This window comes from Cibotium barometz, chromosome 53 (assembly GCF_041138505.1).
Source record: "Cibotium barometz isolate CiBa-2024 chromosome 53, ASM4113850v1, whole genome shotgun sequence".
NCBI classification, from domain to species: Eukaryota; Viridiplantae; Streptophyta; class Polypodiopsida; order Cyatheales; family Cibotiaceae; genus Cibotium; species Cibotium barometz.
The window spans coordinates 2,869,919-2,892,604 of NC_141098.1; the positions used below are offsets into that span (position 1 = coordinate 2,869,919).

The 22,686-nt window shown below is 46.6% G+C and overlaps 1 protein-coding gene across 4 annotated transcripts in view; it reads left to right on the forward strand.

Annotated features, from left to right (window-relative positions):
- The first annotated feature begins 748 nt into the window (after window positions 1-748).
- Window positions 749-22,686, forward strand: part of LOC147608183 (RNA demethylase ALKBH10B-like) — an 81,820-nt gene continuing 59,882 nt past the window's right edge. Inside the window, exons 1-3 of one of the 4 annotated variants that reach the window (XM_086788849.1) lie at window positions 757-1,220; window positions 1,307-2,124; window positions 2,836-3,033. In XM_086788849.1, coding sequence (XP_086644975.1) covers window positions 1,326-2,124; window positions 2,836-3,033 — 997 coding nt within the window. In that variant the 5' untranslated portion in view covers window positions 757-1,220; window positions 1,307-1,325. Of the gene's footprint in view, window positions 2,125-2,835; window positions 3,034-22,686 lie in introns of all 4 variants that reach the window. The other 3 variants (XM_086788848.1, XM_086788851.1, XM_086788850.1) reach the window with 3 other exon arrangements.

Consider the following 22,686-nt stretch of genomic DNA (forward strand, 5'->3'; position numbering starts at 1 on the left):
CAACATTCCAACTTCCAAGACCATAGTACCCAATATGTATGCATAAAATATCAAATAAGGAGAGAGAGTGATGGCCAATGCATCATAACTTGAGTTATTTAATATATTTGTTTGTACAAACACCACAATTTGCCCTGAATATAGCCTTAATGTGAACTATATCTACACATTGTGTGCCCTTTTCACTATATAACAACTCATTTTTGGAGGTCCAAATCTCCAAGTGTACATAGCTTATTTTTTGGAGGTCCAGATCTCCCATAGGATAAGCTGGATCATCCCAAGATTGGTGTTGCTTTCCTTGCTGGACCCACCTCTTGACATTTAACCAATGAGACCATATGATTCTGGCCCCTAAGATGAGGATCTTCTCTTCTGAGAGGGGGGATCATGGAAAAAGAAGGGGGGGGTTGTGCAGTGAGGGAAACAATGAAGTTCTTATGTTTTAGATGTGAAGCTTTTACAATTAGTAGCCTAAGCAAGAAATTTACATAAAAACCTCTCTTCAAGTGACATTGTCATGCATGTTCTTGTGTTTCAGATAATGCATGCCAAAGGTTGTGCTGACATATGCAAGTCAAAAGCCATATGGGTGTTTCAGATGATGCATGCCAAAGGTTGTGTTGACATGTGCCAAAAGCCATATAGGGTCTCTAGTGGGGTGATGTGTGGAATGGGCATGTGCATATTTTCTCTTGATGGTGACGAATGTGTTGACTCTATGGTTAGCCTTTCACACAATGGCCGTTTTTGGGTTGCCTTACTTGCCTGCTGGTGGTGGGTCACTGGGCAGTCGGTAGCCTTGTTCTGCCCTTTGCACGTCTATAACCCGCCCCGTCTGTGTCCGTGTCTCTGTCTTTCTCTCTCTCTCTCTCACACACACACACAAAACAAACAAATAGATCTCCCTTCTATGATCACTTCCTCTGAGAAGAAGACGAAAGGGAAGTCATGTTCTTTTGCAAGCGCCAGTTTCACCACCCTTTCTGCTTGAAAAACCACAGATCAGTAGCTGATCGGTGGCCAGACTGTTTTGTCACAGAAAGCAAGATTTCTTGACAACTTTTGTTCAACATTGAAGAGAGCAGCTACAAGAATTTCACAGGTATCGAGATCGGCACCAATTAGTCGCCTCGACGTAGCTGGGACAGCAAATTGCAGCCCCTTGATTCAGATCTCAAACATTTTTTCACAGATCAAACAAGTTTCTATCCTTTCAGGTGAGTTTTTCTGGTTCGGCATGGCATGGGAAAATTTTAGTATTTAAGCAAAAGGGACATTCAGCTATATGTTCATCAGAGCACAGAGGGCTTTTGCAAGAGGAGATGGCTTCAGGAGGCTTGCCCCACCAGCCATTGCCAGCAGCCGCCTTTCTGGCACATTTTGGCAAGGATTCTCTTGGACACAGCAATGCAGGCCTGTTGGACAGCCAGGGGCCTATCGCCGCTGCATTGCCACAGATTGAAATCCATCCAAGGCACATTGTGCCAGATGAGAGGGATGCTTTCATCTTCTGGCTTCGAGGCGAGTTTGCAGCTGCTAATGCGATCATTGATGCCATGTGCCACCATCTCTGTATGGTAGGAGAGCCTTCAGAATATGATTTTGTCTTCACCTGCATCCAGCAACGCCGGTACAACTGGACCTTAATCTTGCACATGCAGCAGTTCTTCTCAGTGGCCGAGGTTATTTATGCCCTGCAGCAAGCTACCTGGCGTAAACAACAGGTCCGGACTGCAGATCAGTCTCTTATACAGCAGACAGTTCATCCAAGCGTGGAGGAATTCAAGGATCCTCGAACTCCTGACATCCTCAGAGGTCTGAAAGGTGAAGCACCTGGCTTATTTCCACAGCCTGAGGTTTCTGTTCCAGATGTGTCCCCTGGTGATTCTTCTGTATTTCAAGAGGTTTCAAGTAGCAAAGGTGTGCAGACTCCTGTTCCTAGAGTTGATGATCTTGGGGCCTCTCAAAGTTTTCCAAGGTCTGGCCTTGATTCCATTGAGCAATCCACAGATCTGGTTTTACCAGATTTGGCACATCAAATGATATCAGAATCTTCGGAACAACAGGAAGCTCATACGGATGCTGGGAATGAAGGCTCTACTGCTTTGTCAAAGTCTCAAGGTATCTCTCAAAATTCTCTATGTCCCGTATCTGCCTGTTCTTGTACATTACACCTATTGATTACTCTTGATATATTACTTGATTTGTGTGATGCTGTAATCTTTTTGGTCCTCCACAAGATCAATTGGTTTCTTGACGTCCAAATCTGCCCTATTTGACTGTTGCCTCTCTCTCTCTCTCTCTCTCTCTCTCTCTCTCTCATCCACTCTTACTTCTCTTAAGGATATTCTAGACTCAACAAGAATGTGAGTGTTGACATTTCAAAGTCAAGAATAGATGCAAAACTTACAATGGTTGAACTTGAAAAGAAAATTGTTGGGCCTTTTGAGAAATGTGGGTGCGGAGACTAGGAGTAAACCCGTCCACATCCAAATGATAGGGCACTAATGTGCAGCTCATTTTGGTAGCCAATTGGCGAGAGATGGCGTCCTCAGAACTGCCCATGTCAAATAGGATTACAAATTGGCGGCTCTTGGCAGAGCCATAAGCTCTGATAAGTCTTTTCTGTGTAGCATCACTCTCACCCTCTTGCTTAGCATCAAATACCATGGATGGCATAGGATGCATAGAAGGTAAAAACTGAACTGCGTTGGTGGTAGTAGGTGTTAGCAGTCATCTCCTGTCTGTATGTTTACACCAGGGGGGTGTGCTTGCTTGATTTAGGTGTTTTTTTATTTTTCTCCACTCCATATTTTTTCCTATTTTTACCAGGTGTGGGAGGATGTTCTGTGGCTCGTGTGGCTGATCCAGACACTGCCCGACTGCTGATCCAGACACTGCCCGACTGCTGGTCTGGGTGTCCTGGATGTTGGCCGACTGCCCCTACTGGTCCCCGACTTGTCTCGTGTGCTGGCCGACTGGGGACATGTGCTGGTCGTGGACATTTTGGTCCTGTCGGCTGTCTTTTGAGTAGGCCGACTGCTCATGTGGGGCCATATAAAATGGCCCCTTGCTCCCCCACTTGTTGTATTCAGATTTCAGGATTTTCTTGTGTATATATAGCAGAGTTACACGCCTCTCTCTCTCCTTCTCTATTGCTGTATTTTTCTGTAGTGCACTTACTCTTGTGTTCTCAGATTTGTCTTCATCTCCGTTGCATATTCTGACATGGTATCAGAGCTCTAGGCTCTTGATAAATCTTGGGAACTGTGTGAGCAAGAGGGGGGCTGTTTTGTTACTGATTGGTGGATTGTTTTGGACTGTTCGGGAAGAGGAGAAGCAAGAGAAAGGCGGGTTGATTTGATGGACAGCCACTGGCAGGTTTAAGTTCTTTTTTTTCCTACCCACCCACTCTTTTCAGTTACATCCCCCCAATGGCAGATTTACTTGAGATGGCTGAGAAGCATGTGAAGACCCCGACACTCCCCACGTTCCCAATGGACCGTCAGTTGGACGGGAACAACTACGGCATATGGAAGGTAATGATGGAATCTGTTCTGGAGTCTTACGACCTTGCTGATTTCATTGTTGTTAGGGTTCCACGGCCGGAGTTAGAGGAAGGGGAGTTACCCTCGATTTGGAAGAAACGCGAGGCACACGTACAGTTGTGGGATCGTGTCAATGCCAAGGTTTGTTCTTTCATCTTTCTCAACTGCACACCGCAGGTAATCAATCATATCAAGCATATGACGCTGGCCAGAGGTATATGGTAGCATTTGGCTTCTCTATAACAGGGTATCGCCCATGAAGAGGATTTCCTTGGAAGTACAGATGCGGGTTATGAATCCTGCAAAGTCATCAACAATGTGGGAGCACATTAACAAGCTGCAGGCTCTTCAGCAGGAAGTTCTTCAGGCTGGGAAAGAGATATCATCGGACGATATGGCCATCACGTAGTCGCATTTGCCCTCTCAGTACTCAGCATTCTACTCTTCTTTGATTACCAGTTGGCAGGCTCAGCACCATCACATGGGAGGAGCTTGTGTCCATGGTCTTGGACCAAGAGGAAAGATTCTCGAACCCTCCACAGGGTGGAGGATCGGAGGCGTTAACTGGCCAACGGTCGAAAGGCCGTAACAACAAGGGCAAAGGGAAGGCTTCCTCGGAGAAGTCTTCTGAGAAGATGTCCGCGACTCAGACCGCGAGAAACTGAAGGCAGAGAGGACCTGTAATGATTGTGGTGAGAAAGCCCACTATTGGAGGTAGTGTCCCAAGCGGAGCACCGAGAAGGGTGGAGAATCCTCAGCAGCAACCGTGAAGACTCCAGCTTTTGTGCACCTGGAGCTGATGGACACTTTCATTTTTTTCGAGCAGGGAGGAGGTTGGAGGACTCTCCGCTACGGATACTTGGGAGTGGATTCTAGACAGTGGTGCTTCCAGGCACATGACTCCTTTCCGTTTGGCTTTACAGGATCTTTGCAGGTATTCTGGTCACATTCTTATTGGGGATACATCCACTATCCCAGTTCACAGTGAGGGCAGGTTGGAGATAGTTCCCGATGGCAGAGGGGGGAAGCGTTCCTTCTAGGTGTTGTATGCTCCATCACTTGGTTTTCATCTGTTGTGAGTGCATCAGGTTTGCAAGACTGGCATACGGGTGGAGTTTGATGAGCATTTTGTTGCTTTCCGAGACAAAACAACAGGCCGGGTAGTTTGGGAAGGTGGAGTGGAGAATGGAGTTAACAAAGTTTCAACACTCTCTCTCCTAGGTCCTCAGTTTTGTGATGAGTGGCAGTTTGGTAATGGCCACTTAAGTGTGGATACGCTATAGGTGCAGGCTTTCCCGGACCAGTTGGTGGATGGCTTGTCGGTTGATGGCAGCAGTTGGTAGGAACTTTCCAGTACAGATGTTGGTAGTTCTTGTGTTCGTAATCAGAGGAAACTCTACAGGTAACCTATGCTCTGATGTCTCGTAGCATTCGGGACAAAGAAACTCCTGTAGATGAGGAAGTTCTTTCCATAGGGACCTATTGGAAAGCCAATTAGGTGGCAGTTGATTACTTGCAGGTGGAGATGGATGTTGCACATTCTCTAGGCTTTGTGGTTTCAGATTTAGAGGGGGTTGGTTACAGGTTTCCGAAGGCCTTGAGTGGTCCTCAGCTTGTTTCCAAGACTTGGCATCCCACCGTAATAGGTGTTGATCCTTGTGAGCAGTATGATGCCTCCTTGACTCGGAAGCAGAATGGTTCATTGATTTGGTTGATGCATACCAGATTGGACGGGAGCTTCCTGATGAGGCTGTTGAGCTCATGTTTGCAGAGGACTCTTTGGGAGGCAGGATTGTGTATCTTGTGGTTTTTGCAGCATGCGAAGGATCTTGGACTCTTTTACACAGGAGTCAGACTCCACGGATGGAGTTAGACTCCACGGTTGGAGTGACTCAGTTTGGGCAGGAGAGCCAGACACGAGGACCTTGACATCAGGCTACAGTTTTTCCCTTGGCTCAGGAGCGGTTTCATGGAGGAGTAAAAGGCAGCCATCTATTGCCTTGTCGTCGACAGAGGTAGAGTACTGGGCTGCTTGTGGTGCTGCTTGCGAGGTGGTGAGGTTGCAGAGGTCGCTTGGCAGGATTGGGTTTCCACAAGGGGAACCCACGGTCAGGTCATCCAGAGGCATTTTGTTTGTGAAAAGATCGTTGCTGATGACATCTTGCTAGAGTTCTGTTCGACGGAGGACAGTGCGGTGGACCTCTTCACGAAGTCTCTATCTCAAGCTTTACCCTGGCGGCACTCCAGCTCCCTGGGGTTGGTTTCACATCTGGGTGTTAGCAGTCATCTCCTGTCTGTATGTTTACACCAGGGCTTTTGTTGTGGGTGTGCCCGCTCGATTTAGGTGTTTTCTCATTTTTCCCCACTCTATGTTTTTTCCTTATTTTTTTCTATTTTTACCAGGTGTGGGAGGATGTTCCTTCTGTGGCTCCTGGTTGATCTAGACACTGGCCGATTGCTGGTCTGGGTGTCCTGGATGCTGGTCGACTACCCCTATTGGTCCCCGACTTGCCCTGTGTGCTGGCCGACTTTGAGAAGCTGGCCGACTGGGGACATGTGCTGGTCGTGGACATTTTGGTCTTGTTGGCTATCTTTTGAGCAGGCCGACTGCTCATGTGGGCCATATAAAATGGCCCCTTGCTTCCCCACTTGTTGTATTCAGATTTCGGGATTTTCTTGTGTATATATAGCATAGTTACACACCTCTCTCTCTCTCTCCTGCTCTATTGCTGTATTTTTAAGTAGTGCACTTGTTCTTGTGTTCTCAGATTTTGTCTTCATCTCTGCTGTATATTTTGACAGTAGGTGGGGGTGAAGGAGCAGGAGATGCTGTGGCAACTGTGGAAGAAGGTGGCTTGGAGGCTTGCTCCGTTTGCCATTTTTGACAATCCTTCTTACAATGCCCAATGGTATGACAGAAAAAACATCGGTTTTTTGACTGGTATTTCCGTTGCTCTTTTGGAGAAGATAGCCTCCAGTGATACCTGCTTTAGCCTTTTCCTTGGGGGTTTTCTTAGGTTTGAATTTCTTATCCTTCTATCCCTTGAACTAGAGCTAGAACTGCCGTTCTTCTTGTGTCTTTAGAAGATGAATTACCTGTCCCCGGCTGCGAAGCAAATTGCTGCTGCTAGGGTTTGGTACTAGACTGCGGTCGTTTTGGTTTGCCTTTGTTCATCTTTATTTCTTCATTTTGAGCAAGAGTCAAAGCCCGGTCATAGGGAGGGAGAAATCTAGTCTTTAGGTCATGGACGAAGGTATCCTAGCAAAAAGCTGACACCTGTGGTCTGGTTTGTATGTAAACTAGACCAATGCTGCCACCAAGTGACCGTCTCATCTGTAAGGTGGGGAGCTGCTACGTGGACTTTATCTTGAGGATCTGTTAGCTTTGCCAAAGGAAAATATGCATTAAACTGATGAATAAATTGATTGACAGCTAAATTATCACACTTACCAGCATCCTTACTAAAATTTGGTTGAGTTCAGATGACGGTCGTTGATGTCACGGGAGTCTGGCTGGTGGCACCTATGGGCGAAGAAACTGAAGAGAGGATGTGTTGGAACTTGGAATTGCAGATGCATGGCCTCCTTTTCTCGCTTGTGTTCAAGTATCATTCCCTCTAGATCGAGCTCTCGCTGGTGCTCTTGAGCTCATAGTCACAGGGGACGCCCATCCCAAGCCTTTGGGACGGGGGAATGCCGTCCCGGCCTCCTTTTCACACGGGGATGCGTCCCTCTGCAGGGGGGACGTCCCATGTCCCGTCCCTCACCAGGGGACGGCTGTCCCTTGTTAGGGGACGTGTTAAACTTGTGGGACGGTTGGTAGTTATGTTTGGGGACGGGAACGAAAAAAAACGGGATGTTTTGTCTTCGCCTCATTTTATGTTTTTTAAAAAAAAAAGGCTCGTCGTGCGAGCAATCTCTGCTCTCCTCCGTCTCTGCTGTCGTGCGATTGAGTGCTCTCCAGACTCCTCCGTCTCTGCTGTGACCCGTCACCTGTGCACTTACTTTCCTCCGTCTCTGCTCTCCTCCGTTTGTGCTGTTGTGCACAGTGCGAGAAATCTCTGTTGAGCGCTTTCCTCTGTCTTTGCTGTCACATGTGCACACTTGCCCTCAGCCTCTCCTTCGTCTTTGCTCCTCCATCTCTGCTCTACAGTGTGCAATGACTGCACAGCAGCACAAGTTCTTGCCACGACTCACTACCACAGGCCCACAACTCCATCTAAGCTGCCCAGGCCACAGTGCCATCAACAGCCACCCTTCAAAGCTGAAAGTTCAATCACAATGGCCTCTTTCTCGCGAGCACCAGCAGCCCGTGTTGGGGGCAAGGGTTCAAATTGGTCTTAGTGGGAAGAGGTGAATGCCCAGAGACCAGGAAGTGGGGGAGGTTTGAATGAGTGCACAGAGTGGAAGCAAATAAGCACTAGAGTGTGCTGAGCAGAGAGTGCAAGAGAGACAGAGATATGGAGCAACTATGCTGAATATACTGAAGTGATACAGTCCCAAGCAAGAGACAGAAAGTGTCTCATAAGTGGGAGCAAAAGAAAGACTAGGCAAGATGAAAAAGTGAGAGGCCAGCCCATCTATTTATAGGTAAGAGGGGCTGGCTGACCGGACGTGATAAACTGGCCGACTGGACATGATGTAGCTGGCCGACTGGGGAAAATACATCTAGGCTGGAAAAAATCCCAGAAAAATATATAATAAAAGGGGTGGCCAGCCCACAATCAAGGGCCATGAAAAGGGATCAAAAGGGACACCAAATATGGGCAGAAACTGGAGATGAATGTGCTAACAAGGTTCACGTCAATGGCGCTGCAAGTTATGCCCATACACACGAACAAGTGGGGCAAACAAGGTGAGAGCTCACCTTCTCCATGAGTCTGGGCATGAGGTGCAATTTTGCCCAAATGTAAGCCAAGAGAAGAGGACGGAGCTCTTAAGAGCGGGCTGCAGCACAAGCATTTCTCTTTACAGCAAGGAGGATGGCACGTCTTGTGGCAGTTGACCCCGCAGCATTTGTCAGGCCACCTATATCGGAGGCATGTAGTAGAGGCTCTAGAGCTTCTGCATCAGCATTAGCTAGCCATACATCGTCCACACCACATGCGTCCTTTAGCATGCCATCGACAGTTCCTGCGCATCAGTAGAGCACCCTTGATCAGAAATGGGATCCCAAGAGAAAGGAGGATGTTGATGCGGCAGTGGCTCGCTTCTTTTTTCATGATCATATTTGTTATATGCACATTATGTGTGCATATACTAGGAGGCTAACCCACATTAGGCTTGTAAGCATGGGAGCATGGGAACAAGCTCTAGTGGAGAATGGGTTAGGACTAACCTTAAGGGTTAAGGTTAGGGTCAGGCATCCAAGGGTCACACATGGGAAATGGAGAGTCGAGTCACTTGAGGGCCCTCCTATATAATAGGGGCATGGGGCACACTCAAGGAAAGCTTGAGGCTTGGGGCTTGAGAGGCCAAGGCTATGTTATGCTCTTTTGTATAGAGGATCATATCTACTCACCTACCATTTCACACTATAGCTACATGCTATTGGATTGGAGTTATACCTCTTGATGGTATGGGACATCAAGGTAGAGGTATGATGTATTTCATTATATTTCATGTGTGCATCCCTTGGGCTCGGGGGTGGTCGGGTGGATGAGTTTATGCCTGATTTATGCATGTTTATGCATAACAATTATCTAGAGAGATCTTAGGGTTTTAACAATATTGCCTTCCATGCTGCCAGATCTGAGTACTTCAAGGTTATGGTGAGGAAGATTGGCGAGTATGGTCCATCTTACACTCCCCCATCCTTAGAGACCTTGCGTACCACTCTTCTTGAGAAAGAGAGGCATGCTGTAGAGCAAGCTGTAGAGAACATGTGGAAAAGAATGGAGTCTCTCTCATCGCTCGCTGATGGATGGAGCGATACACGAAAGAGGTCTATGCATGGGGTAGGGGCCTATTCTCCAGGAGAGATGTATTTCATTTCATCGCATGATGCATTAGGGACTGGGAAGAGTGTTGATGTGCTTGCATCAAAGTGAAGAGGCAATAGAGTTTGTTGGTAGTGACCTTGTTATGGGATTTGTTGTGGATGGTGAGGCCGCCAACAGGGCAGCAGGTGCCATTGTTGAAGGGATGTATCACATGTGACAGTGTCATTTTGTATGGCACATTGCCTCAATAATTTGCTGAAGGATATAGGGAAGTTGCCTTGGATAGCGCCCATCATTGAGAGGGCAAGTCACATGGTCACTTTTGTGTTGAATGATCAATTCTTACTACATGAGTTTAATAAGAAATCAAGCAAGCAGCTCTTGAAGTACTCGGAGACACGGTTTGTGTATAACTTTTTGATGTTGTGCCGGCTGAGTACATGTAGTGCCGCATTGAGGCAGGTTTTCATTAGTGATAAGTTCACTACATCTCCATTAGCCTCTGCTACTGGAGGGTGGAAATGCAAAGATGATGCTGAAGATCTTGAGTTTTGGGAGCATGTGTGTCGCATTGATGCAATGGTGCAGCCCATGATGCATTTGTTGAGGCTTGTGGATGGCATGAAGCCATGCATTGGGAAAGTGTACGAGGCCATGGACAGGATGATTTAGCAATTGAAAGAGCTCATTAAAGAGCAAGAGTAATTTGATCATGATGACGAGGATGAGGACACTCTCAAGAGCAAGTATGAGATGGTTCAGGATCTTTGTGTCAAAATATGGAATGCATATCATTCTCCTTTGCATGCAGTAGCATACATTTTGGACCTCGAGTTTCGAGGCAAGGGTCAAGAAAATGATCGAGAGGTGAATAGTGGTTGGCGGATTATCTTAGAGAGATTGGTGCCAGAGCCTAGTGCAAGGCGCAAAATAAGAGACTCACTTGCAGAGTACAAATCTTTTCGTGGCATGTATGGTTGCCCTGATGCATAGGAGGATCAGACTCGGGTTGGGGCAGCTTTGTGGTGGGAGGATTTTGGATCAGATGGACCAGAGTTACAGCAATTGGCTATTCGCATTCTCAGCCAGGCTGTGAGCTCCTCTTGTTTGGAGCAACCGTGGAGCTCCTATAGTCACATTGCATCAAAGAAGAGAAACCGCCTTGGCGTAGAAAAAGCCCGTGATTTGGTTTTTGTAAGTGCCAACTTGCATATGTTGGGCAAGGAGGTGATTGCAAAAGCTGATCCTTTTGTGGAGTGGGAACAGCAACAAGAGAAGGAGAATGAGCAGGTTGAGACTGATGCTCATGACAATGAGGCCAATGTTTCCTTCAGTATGGATTCTGATTGATTAGCGCAACGCCGTAGGCTTCAACCTTGGATGTAACATGTGGAGCTTAGCCGTTAGGGCCCTCTACCCAAGCTATATTTCTGTAGACATGGTTTATTTTCTAGTATCTGCATTCTAGAGACAATAGACTATGCTTCAGCCATGAGTCTCGACGGTTGTATTGTGTTTTGTGTTTTGTGTACACAGTTAGCAGTACACTATTTTTGTAATATGAATCATGAATTGTGTCATTTTGTGTGCTTTCTTTCAAAGTACTCAAATGTAATATAAATACTTAACATTTGATGGATATATTGATGCATTTTTTGTGTACCGTCCCAGTTCCCTACCTCCAGGCGTTCCCCATTCCCAAACCCTTCCCCGTCCCCGGACCCATATGACTATGCCTGAGCTGCGAGGTCAGCTTGACGCCAGTCTTCTTCAAGCCTGTGTTGAGCTTCCTCATAGTCCCATTTGTTTGCTTTTTCTTGTTGCTTTCTTGCTTTTGCTTCAGCTTTTTCTTCCCGCCGTCTGGTGTCATCCTCTCGTCTTTGTTGTTCCATCTGGTTGGAGGAGTGGGTTTTACTGTGGTAGGCTCCAAGAGAAGTTGATTTTGTGCTCGGAGAAGAGCTATGGTATTTGCTGTTGGGATTTTGTGCTCGGAGAAGAGCTATGGTATTTGCTGTTGGTGGAAGAGCATGGTCTCCTTCGAGGGAGACGTCTTCCTGCTGATGTGTACTCTCCTCTGTTGACATTTTACTGAAGTCGGTGGTTGTGCTGAAGTGAAGTTTGACCATCCAAGGATGCTCTCATGCTAGGATGCGGTGTGTGTGGACAAGCTGAATCTGATACCAATGTAACTTGCAGCAGTGGAATTATGCATAGATGTAGAATCTTGTCACACAAAGTCTCACACCGCCTTGTTTATTCTAAGTTTCGTGAGTTTGGCAATCCATTTTATCACTTCAAATTTTAAGAGATAAGAGAAAGAGAGAGATCTGTACACCTTATTGGGTCCCAAATTACCGGCTTAAGGGCCTCCTCCTATTGCTAGGAGTATTTGCTTTAATACTTTGAAGAGATTGACTGACTTGGGATTGTAGATAAGCCAAATGCAAGACCTTCGGAAGACCCAAAGTCGGGCTGAATTGTACACGGCTGTAGAAGCACCAATGATGTCCAATCTCAAGGCCAATGCACTCTTCCAAGGGGCTGTAGGAAGGTTGCAAACTGTGGTTGAGAGATGGGCTGAATTGGGACTGTTCTAGGCTGTGAATATGCAAGATGAATGAATGTATATGCTGCGTTTACCTTCACCCGGGAGGATGGAGCAAACGATGATGTATGCGAATGCTGAAATCTGCTGTAGGCTGAGAAACGCTAGGGACTGAAGCACTTCTTCCTTGGTTGATTGATGATGATGCGTTTTATGTTGCAGAATGCCTTTATGCTTCAAACGATGATGATCCAAAGGCTGAATACTGATTCGTTGAAGGCTGAATGCTGAGATGGAATGATGAGATGCAACGCTTACTATTTATATGGGCATATGTGGCTGGTCGGTTGGCTACAGAGCTGGCGGACTGCACATTAAATGCTACACGACTTGTAATAATGTGATAAATGCTGAATAATGATGATAATAATGCTAAAAATATGCTAAAAATGGTGAATAAAGTTCTAAGGCTTATGCAATGGTTTACATGCACATGGGGATGAATGCTATGCAAATGCAAACCATGAACTGATGCAAACCCTAAGGCTTCTATTGACTCTACATGCATGAATGATTCTCTTTATGTGGGTTAAGGGACTTGACTGACTGACTGACACTCTAAGGCTGAGGAATGACCTATGTAGCTTGTGTCTGACATATTCCGGACCGGGGATTACAATGGGGCCACGGCATACGACATTTTCATATCCTAAAGGGTCCTACTACCGTACAATGATGCACTGATGATGAGCCATCTTGTTACCATGCACTATAGTGCAGAGTGCATGTTACAAAGCAGATCCATTTTTAACAATGTCATTAATAAACAGTAACGCAATCATGTACTGAGAGCATGTGTTGGGCTGCTCCCCACATGGGTAACGTGTTAATTATCCTTGTGCAACTGCTTGTGCTTCCCACATGCGAGTTCTTGCTGCTTTTTGGCTCTTACTTGAGGCATAAAAAGTTGTGCGAGGTCCTTTTTGTGTGCAAAAAAAAGCTTCAAAGCAGCTGTCAAGTAGCTGATTCATGACAATGTTACTTGGATTTTTCTCTCCCTCCCCTTTCTCACAATATCTGCTTTATTGATGGAAGCAATGAAGATACAATGAAAGCAACATGATTGACAATTGGGCCAGTTTGGATGCCGCATGATTTACAATTGGGATAGTTTGGATGCCGCTGGCCAAAGCCATTAGTGAAAGGAAGGAGACATGAGAAGGTCAAGGTCAAAGATGTATCGTAATATGTACATATCTCATAGAGTCATCCCTTTGACGACCTTTGTTGTAGTCTCGTTAAGAATGTACACAGCTATGTTAATTGCCTTAGCCCAAAAGGATTTAGGTAGATTCCTGCCATTAAGCATACTCCTTGCCATCTCAACAGTAGCACAATTCTTGCGCTTTGTAATACCATTTTGTTGTGGAGTGTGAGTGGTAGTGAGTTGCTGCTGTATGCCTCTTTCTTCACAAAAACCGAAGAATTCATTAGACATGAATTCTCCTCCTTGTTCTATTCATTAGACATGAATTCTCCTCCTTGTTCTATTCTAAACTTCTTCAATTTTGCTATGGTCTTAGTTTCAATCTTGTAGCTGGTGCTCTCATCCTACAGAGATAGTGCCTCAGCGTCTGTGGTTTTGTTTGCACTCTCATGATTTTCTTGATGATTTGTCTGCACATCTTTGGGCTCGTTTTCTAGGGAGGCGTTTTTGTTGAATGTTCTGCCTTTTTGGTTGTCTTTCTCCTTCCCTACCAGACTATACATACTTGCTTGTTTGGACCAGATTTTGGGCTTTGTGGACTATCTATTATGCTCAAAATTAGTTGCTCTTCTATGGAGATTCTATCCGGTTGTTTTTTTAATTTCCGGAGAGCCCTTTTTCGGTCCCTCCGAGATTCTCACGAAATCGGAGGTCTAACCTTCCAGCAATTAGAAGTGTTTTCCCACTGTTTTTGATCTGAGTAGTAGCTCTCTTGATTTGGGATAGCTATGAATGTATATTTCTTTTTTCTTAATGAGATAGTTTTTTCACTAAAAAAAGTGTGTGCATGTATGTATGTATTAGTGGACAAATCATCACAAAAAAAGAGTATATATATATATGTATGTATGTATGAACTTGCACCTACTTTTGGGCACTGATGACATTAGTGGGAATGTCAGAGCATGTAGTCTATGCTATGCTTGATGGAGTTGATGATTTGAAGCTTTGTGAGTATACTCTTATGTAGTCAAAATTGCAATTTGGTTCTTGTTAAATTTGGGAAATACTTGAGCCTTTTATTGGTATATTCATTTTGTGGGGATTGTTGCTTTATGTACAAACAGGGAGTGGTTTACTCTACCCGTCTTTCTCCAATTCAAATGCATGCATTTGTATGGGAATGTAGGAATGTAACATGCGGAAGAACTGCCTCAATTAACAACTGTGCAAAAACGCAAAGATGAACATAGAGAAGAGGGAGAGATGTTACTAAAATGTGTGTTTTTCCGTATATATATATCAAGATGTACATAGATCCTGGCCATGGCCTCCAAAAGGAAAACACCTAAGTCTAGACCTGTCCTGCTGCTGGCGAGGTCCTTGGACAAATAAATGCCAAAATACCCGTAAAATGCCAAACTGCTAGGTTATGTCCTCTAGCTTTTTCTTATTGCCTTGGGTAAAATACCTGCCTTTAATCCTGGTTGTTACTGTTAGAAGTCATCTCCTGTCTAGATTTATACACCAGGGCCTTTGTTGTGGGTGTGCCTGCCCTTATCAGGTGTTTTATCATTTTTCCTCACTCCCCGTATTTTTCCCCTATTTTTCCCATTTTTTCTGAGGCTTGGGAGGGCTGCCAGAGGGTGCCAAGAGCAGTACAGTGCTGGCCGACTGGGTGTTTATCAGTCGTGGGCACTCTTGCTGCTGGCCGACTGTTTTTCATCAGTTGTGGGCACCAGTTTGCTGGCCGACTGCATTTATGCAGTCGTGGGACCTTTTTTCTTCAATCATGGGCACTTTAGGTGCTGGCCAACTGCCCTCTAGGGAGGTATATATAGGACCCCAGCCCCCATACCTCATTTGTATCATTTCTCGGGATCTTCTTGTGTATATAGAGCAGAGTTACACGCCTACATCTCTCTCTCTCTTGTGCTGTTTTTCTGCCTGCGTTTTTGCTCGTGTTCCCAGATTTGGTCATCATCTCCGCTGCGTATTCTGACATGGTATCAGAGCCCTAGGCTCTAGATAGGTCTTGGGATTTGTGTGAGCAAGAGGGGGACTGTTTTTGTGGCTGATTGGTGGACTGTTTTGGGCTGATCGGGAAGAGGAGAAGCAAGAGGAAGGTGGGCTGATTTGCTAGACAGCCACTTGCAGGTATCAGTTCTTCTTTGTTCCCACCCACCCAGCCTTTTCAAAGTACATCCCCGCGATGGCAGATCTGTTAGAGATGGCCGAGAGACATGTGAAGATCCCGACACTCCCCACGTTCCCGGTGGACCGTCAGTTGGACGGAAGTAACTACGGCATATGGAAGGTGATGATGGAATCTGTTCTGGAGTCCTACGACCTCGCTGATTTCGTCGTTGTTGGTATTCCACGGCCGGAAGTGGAGGAAGGGGAGTTACCGTCAACCCGAAAGGACCGGGAGGCCCAGACGCAGATGTGGGATCGCGTCAACGCCAGGGTCTGTTCGCTTATTTTCCTCAACTGCACACCACAGGTAATCAACCATGTAAAGCATATGACGCTGGCCAGAGGTATATGGCAGCATTTGGCCTCACTTTACAACAGGGTATCGCCCATGAAGAGGATTTCCTTGGAAGTACAGATGCGGGTTATGAGCCCTGCAAAGTCGTTGACGATGCGGGAGCATATTAACAAGCTGCAGGCTCTTCAGCAGGAAGTTCTTCAGGCTGGGAAGGAGATATCGTCAGAGGACATGGCCATAACGTTGCTGTCACATTTGCCCTTTTCGTACTCAGCATTCTACTCGTCGTTGATTACCAGTGGCAGGCTCAGCACCATCACGTGAGAGGAGCTTGTGTCCATGGTCCTGGACCAGGAGGAACGATTCACGAACCCTCCTCAGGGTGGAGGTTCGGAGGCCTTAACTGGCCAACGGTCGAAAGGCCGAAACTCGGGCAAAGGGAAGGCTTCATCGGAGAAGTCTTCTGAGAAGAAGTCCGACGCTGACCGCGAGAAACTGAAGGCAGAGAGGACCTGTAATGATTGTGGCGAGAAAGGCCACTACTGGAGGCAATGTCCCAAGCGGAAGACCGAGAAGGGTGAAGACTCCTCAGCGGCAATCATGAAGACTCCGGTTTTTGTGCACCTGGAGGTGATGGACACCGATGCTTCATTTTCTTCAGGTAGGGAGGAGATTGGAGGACTCTCCGCAATGGATACTCGGGAGTGGATTCTCGATAGTGGTGCTTCCAGGCACATGACTTCTTCCCGTTCCGGTTTACAGGATCTCTGCAGGCTTTCTGGTCATATTCTTACTGGGGATACGTCCACTATCCCAGTTCACAGTGAGGGCCAGATGGAGATAGTTCCCGATGGCAGAGGGGGGAAGCATTCCTCCCAGGTGTTGTATGTTCCGGCACTTGGTTTTCATCTGTTGTCAGTGCATCAGGTTTGCAAGACTGGCGTACGGGTGGAGTTTGACGAGCATTTTGTTGCTCTCCGGGACAAAGCAACAGGCCAAGTGGTTTGGGAAGGCAGAGTGGAGAATGGAGTCTACAGGCTTTCAGCACTCTCTCTCCCAGGTCCTCAGGATTGTGATGAGTGGCAGTCTGGTAATGGCTACTCAAGTGTGGATACGCTGCAGGTGCGAGCTTTCCGGGACCAGATGGTGGATAGCTTACCAGTAGATGGCAGCAGTTGGCAGGAACTTTCCAGTACTGATGTTGGTAGTTCTTGTGTTCGTGAGTCAGAGGAAGCTGAACAGGTCACTTATGCTCTGATGTCTCGTAGTGTTCGGGACATAGAACTTCCAGGAGTTGAGGATGTTCTTTCCACGGGGACCTTTTGGAAAGCCAGGCAGGTAGCAGGTGATTACTTGCAGAAGGAGGTGTTCTCTCCAGGCTTTGTGGTTCCGGATTCAGAGGGGGTGGTTGACAGGTTTCATCATGTTTCCAGGACTTGCTTGTGCACCGTAATAGGTATTGATCCTTGTGAGCAGTGTGATGTCTCTTTGACTCAGAAGCTGTATGGTTCATTAATCTGGTTGATGGACACCAGATTGGACGGGAGCTTCCTGATGAGGCGGTTGAGCTCATGGTTGCAGATGTCTCTTTGGGAGGCAGGATTGCGTTTCCTATGGTTTTTGCGGCATGCGAAGGATCATGGACTCTTTTACACAGGAGGGGATGGAGTCCGACTCCACGGTTGGAGTGACTCGGTTTGGGGAGAAGATCCGGACACGAGGGGATCTACTTCAGGCCCAGGAGCAGTTTTCCAGAGCAGGAGGAGGTTGCATTGCAGGTTTGGGCTTCCACTGGAGGAACCCATGGTCATCCAGAGGCACTTTGTTCGTGAACAGATCGTTGTTGATGACATCTTGCTGGAGTTCTGTTCGACGGAGGACAGTACGGTGGACCTCTTCACGAAGTCGCTCTCTAAGGATTTGCTCAGGCGGCACCCCAACTCCCAGTGGTTGGTTTCACAGCCAGGAGCTGAGAGGGGGTGTTAGAAGTCATCTCCTGTCTAGATTTATACACCAGGGCCTTTGTTGTGGGTGTGCCCGCCCTTATCAGGTGTTTTATCATTTTTCCTCACTCCCCGTATTTTTTCCCTATTTTTCCCATTTTTTCTGAGGCTTGGGAGGGCTGCCAGAGGGTGCCAAGAGCAGTACAGTGCTGGCCGACTGGGTGTTTATCAGTCGTGGGCACTCTTGCTGCTGGCCGACTGTTTTTCATCAGTCGTGCGCACCAGTTTGCTGGCCGACTGCATTTATGCAGTCGTGGGACCTTTTTTCTTCAGTCGTGGGCACTTTAGGTGCTGGCCGACTGCCCTCTAGGGAGGTATATATAGGACCCCAGCCCCCATACCTCATTTGTATCATTTCTCGGGATCTTCTTGTGTATATAGAGCAGAGTTACACGCCTACATCTCTCTCTCTCTGCTGCTGTTTTTCTGCCTGCGTTTTTGCTCTCGTGTTCCCAGATTTGGTCATCATCTCCGCTGTGTATTCTGATAGTTACCTGCCCCAAAAGATGCCTAAACACAGCCTAAAATTGGGGATTAAGCATGTCCACATGTTGTGCATGTGACAGGGAAGTCGTGAGGGTTGTGGTATATCTCCCCCCACCCATCCCTCTCTTCTATATTTTGAAACATGGTCATTGGAAGCAAAAGTCCCCTTGGTGGATCTACTATTGGATTGCCAACATTAAGCGGAGATTTTGGGTCTGAAGAGAACTAAGCGTCAATGATCATGTTCATAAATCACTTACCCAAGTCACACAACAAATACCTAACCCATCTTTGTATTTTACTGTTTCGGAATTAAAATGAGCATTAATATCTATACAGAAGCTATGTGCACATTGGCATAAGTTGGCAATGGATCCATGACCCATCACCTATTGAAGGTTTCAACTTTGCATGTGCACCCACTGCACTGAAGAGCCATGAGGCCGTACTTGTACACAGTGCACAGTTTAGTAACCTTTTACATGAGCACCAAGCATGGTGTGAACCATGGTCCAGGTATAGGTCATGAGTTGCCATCAAGGGCTAGCTAAATTTTCTTTTCTAGCACTCCGTACGTGCGCTCGTGCATGCGTGTGTTGATTGCTGTTAGAGAATGAGCCCTTAGAATCAGGAGTGAACAAATCCGGTTTAAGGAGAGTGACCATCAAGGGCTAGCCAAAAGTTTCTTTCCTAGCACTCCGTGTGTGTGGGTGTTACCATGTGCGGTCAGACAATGTAATTTGGGGATGCATCACAGGCCAATCTAGAAGGTCATTTTGGAAATGATGCAACCATTTCAGTCAATCCCAATGCTTGAGGAGGCAGAGAGACTTCAAGATTGGCATTTTGATAGGCAGCTTCTAGGATATACTCCTGTGCCTTTTTCCCGATTGTCTGCGGCCAATGCTTATAGGTTACTCTTACCGCCTCCATGGATTGACGATCATGCAAATCGCCTCTGGCATATGTCAAAACCTCTTGCATGGTGGAACGCTGCTGTGATATGCAGCGGAAGTCTTTGTATTGGTTGATCCTGTCACACAAATGGTCACACCGTCTTCTGTATCCTGAGTTTCGTGAGTTTAGCAATCCATTTCATTACTTCAAGCTTTAAAGAGATGAGAGAGAGAGATATGAGAACTGTACACCAGATTGGGTCCCGAATTACCCACTGAAGGGCCCCCTATCCCGATAACGAGATAGTATTTGCTTTATTTCTTTAGAGAGAATGACTGTGGACTGTAGATAAGCCAAACGCAAGATCTCGGAGGATCGGAGAGTGGCTGATCTGTACACTGCTGTAGAAACACCTCGATGACTTGATCTCGAGCCTATGCACTCTTCCCAAGGGCATGAGGAAGGGCTGCACACCTGAGGCTGAGAGAAGAAGAAGGTGGACTGTTCTACACTATGTTAGAATGCTGAAAACACTTATGAATGCTGTGTTACCTTCGCCAGATGACTGCTGCATGTGTGGATGATGCATAGAAGGCTGGACACTGATGCAAACAACAGATTCAGGGCTGGAAACTGCTGTAGACTGAACCTTCAGGGCTGGAATCTGCTGTGGACAGAAACGCTGAGGTGTAGAGGATGCTGTGGACTGAAACGCATGAGAAACAGGGCTGCTGGGCTGCTGCTGTACGGCTGGAACAGAAACGCAGACTGCTGCTGTACGGCTGTGCAAAAATGCAAGTATATGCAGGCTGATTCTGGCGTTAAACTGAGCTGAGCTGTGGACTGATTCTGGGCCTGAACTGAGTGCTGAATTCAGGGCTGAATGATGCTGAAGGCAGGCGCCTAGGGCTGGGCTGAAGCTATGGTTCTCAAGGGGCTGGAGAAGAAAGCTTATGGGCTCTAGGGCTGGATTAGTCTTGGGCTGAAAGCAAGGAGGATGAGAGCTCTTTAGCACAATGAAGACTGAATAAGGAAAAGAGGCTCTAGGCAAGCCTATTTATACTAACTGGAGGTTGGTCATTTAATAAAGTTAATATTTATAAATGCCCAATAATGCAAATAATGCTAAATAAATACTAATAAATATGGAAAAAATACCAGATAAATCCCAGTAAATTCCCTAAGGCTTTGGGGATGTTCTAAATGATGCACAGGCATATGTATGCATATTATGCAAGATGCAGAGTGCTTTCTGATGCAAACCCTAAGGCTTCTACTGACTCTACATGCATGAATGATTCTCTCCAAGTGGGTTAAGGGACTTGACTGACTGACTGACCCACTAAGGCTGAGGAATGACCTACGTAGCTCGTGCCTGATTTATCCTGGACTGAGGATGTACAATGGGGTCACGGCGTACGACAATTATCATCCTATTGGGTTCTAAAACTGTACAACTGTTGCACTTCTGATGATGAACCATCTTGTCACCATGCACTGAGTGCAGAGTGCATGTGACATTCCCTCCTGATTAGCTTGGCGGCAGGTTCATGGCTTCCAAGTAGTCCGCCAATAACTGGGGGTACTCCTGGAAGAACTCCTCGTCGAGCCATACGGCTTCGTGGGTGCCTCGATCTCGGAATTTCGTATAGAACTGACGAATCCGTCGACCGGAACCATGCTTCCATCGATGAAGAAGGATCTGCTCAGGCTCAATAACTTTTGCCCCGCCTACCACGTCTGGCTGCTGTTCATCTGAAACATCAAACACTTCTGGACCAACATATGGTTTTAGCCAAGAAACATGGAAAACATCATGCATTGTCCAACTGGCAGGCAACTTTAACTTCATTGAGACATCACTTATCTTCTTAACTATTGGAAAAGGGCCAAAACTACGGAATGAAAGCTTGGGACAACGTTTGCCCACTTGTTTCAATCTCTGCTTCATGATACGCAAATAGACCCAATCCCCTTCCTTGAAGTGGACATCTCGTCTAGATTTATTTGCCTGTCTGCTATATGCTTCCTGAGCTTTGGTCAAGCGGTCCTTGACTGACTCAATGATCTCGGAAAATGCTTCCGTGGTTTTATTAGCCTCTAAAGATGGAGACACCATTCTCGTTAAAAGAGAAGAAAAACGGCGACCAAAGGCTGCTTCATATGGAGTCCGTCCGACACTGGATGAATGAGTGTCGTTCAAGATAGCTTGGACCAACGGAAGATAGTGCTCCCATTTGGACTGCTGGTCATGACAGTATGACTTGAGGACATCAAAGGCCAACTGATTATAAATTTCTGTCTGGCCATCTGTCTGGGGATGGAATGCACTAGACAACTGCAACTTAGTTCCAAAGTTTTCAAATAATGCCCTCCAGAAATGCGAGGTAAACTTGGAATCTCTGTCTGATGTTATGGTGCTAGGCAAACCACAAATTGGATACCAATGCTTGAGAAACAGACGGGCTACGTCCTCGGCTGTGGCCGTATGCTTGCATGGGATGAGCATGCAGAACTTACTAAAGCGATCCACAATGGTAAAACACTGAGTGTTACGGGATCCAGTGGATGCTGGTAGAGGCCCTACAAAGTCCATAGATATGTCGATGAAAGGTCCGTCAGGGATAGGCAAAGGTTGAAGTAAACCTGCCTTCTTTGTATGGGGAACCTTGACTTTTTGACAAATCTTACAGGCTTGTACATGTGCATAGACATCACGCCTCATCTTTGGCCAATAAAAGGACCGTTCTAATTTCTCGAGGGTATTGTTGATACCCCTATGTCCTCCAACTAAGGAGTCATGGGCATCGTGGAGAAGAGCGGAACGCTTTTCCCGAGTAACACAGACGGTTCTTGTAGAACAACCAACCGTTCTGTACTGAATAGTGGCCAGGCTCAGAAGTGAGGGCCAAACTATACCGAGTACCAAACTCAGGGGAGTCGACATATTGGTCTTTCATACTATCCAAGTCCTTCCCTGTGATTTCGAGAATGGTAGCTTCTTGGACTGCCTGGATGCTGGACTTTCGACTGAGAGCATCTGCTATTGGGTTATGCTTACCAGGGATGTATTCAATCATACCTCCAAACTGTTGGAAGATCTGACTCCACCTGGCCTGTCGATCACTCCACTGGGCACTTGGCATAGTCTGAAGCCACTTAAGTGCTTGGTGGTTTGTTTTCACTGTGAAAGCCTGTCCATAAAGAACAGGCTTCCAATGTTTGAGCGCTGTGATCACACCCAAAAGCTCTTTGTCATATACCGAATAATTCTTTTCGGCGACATCCAACTTTCTGCTGTAATATGCCACGGGTCTATTGTCCTGCTGGAGGACTGCACCTATGGCTACATTGCTGGCATCGGTGATGACCTCGAAAGGTTCGTCCCATGATGCTAACTTTAATACAGGTGCTTCTGAGGCAGCTTTCTGGAGTGCATGGAATGCATCAAGTGCCTTACCTGTAACTGAGACTTTCTGCTTGCGAGTCTTCACCCCCTTGAGCAAGTCGGTAAGAGGTGCTGCAAGGTTGGAAAACTGATGGACATGTGTGCTATAGGCCTGA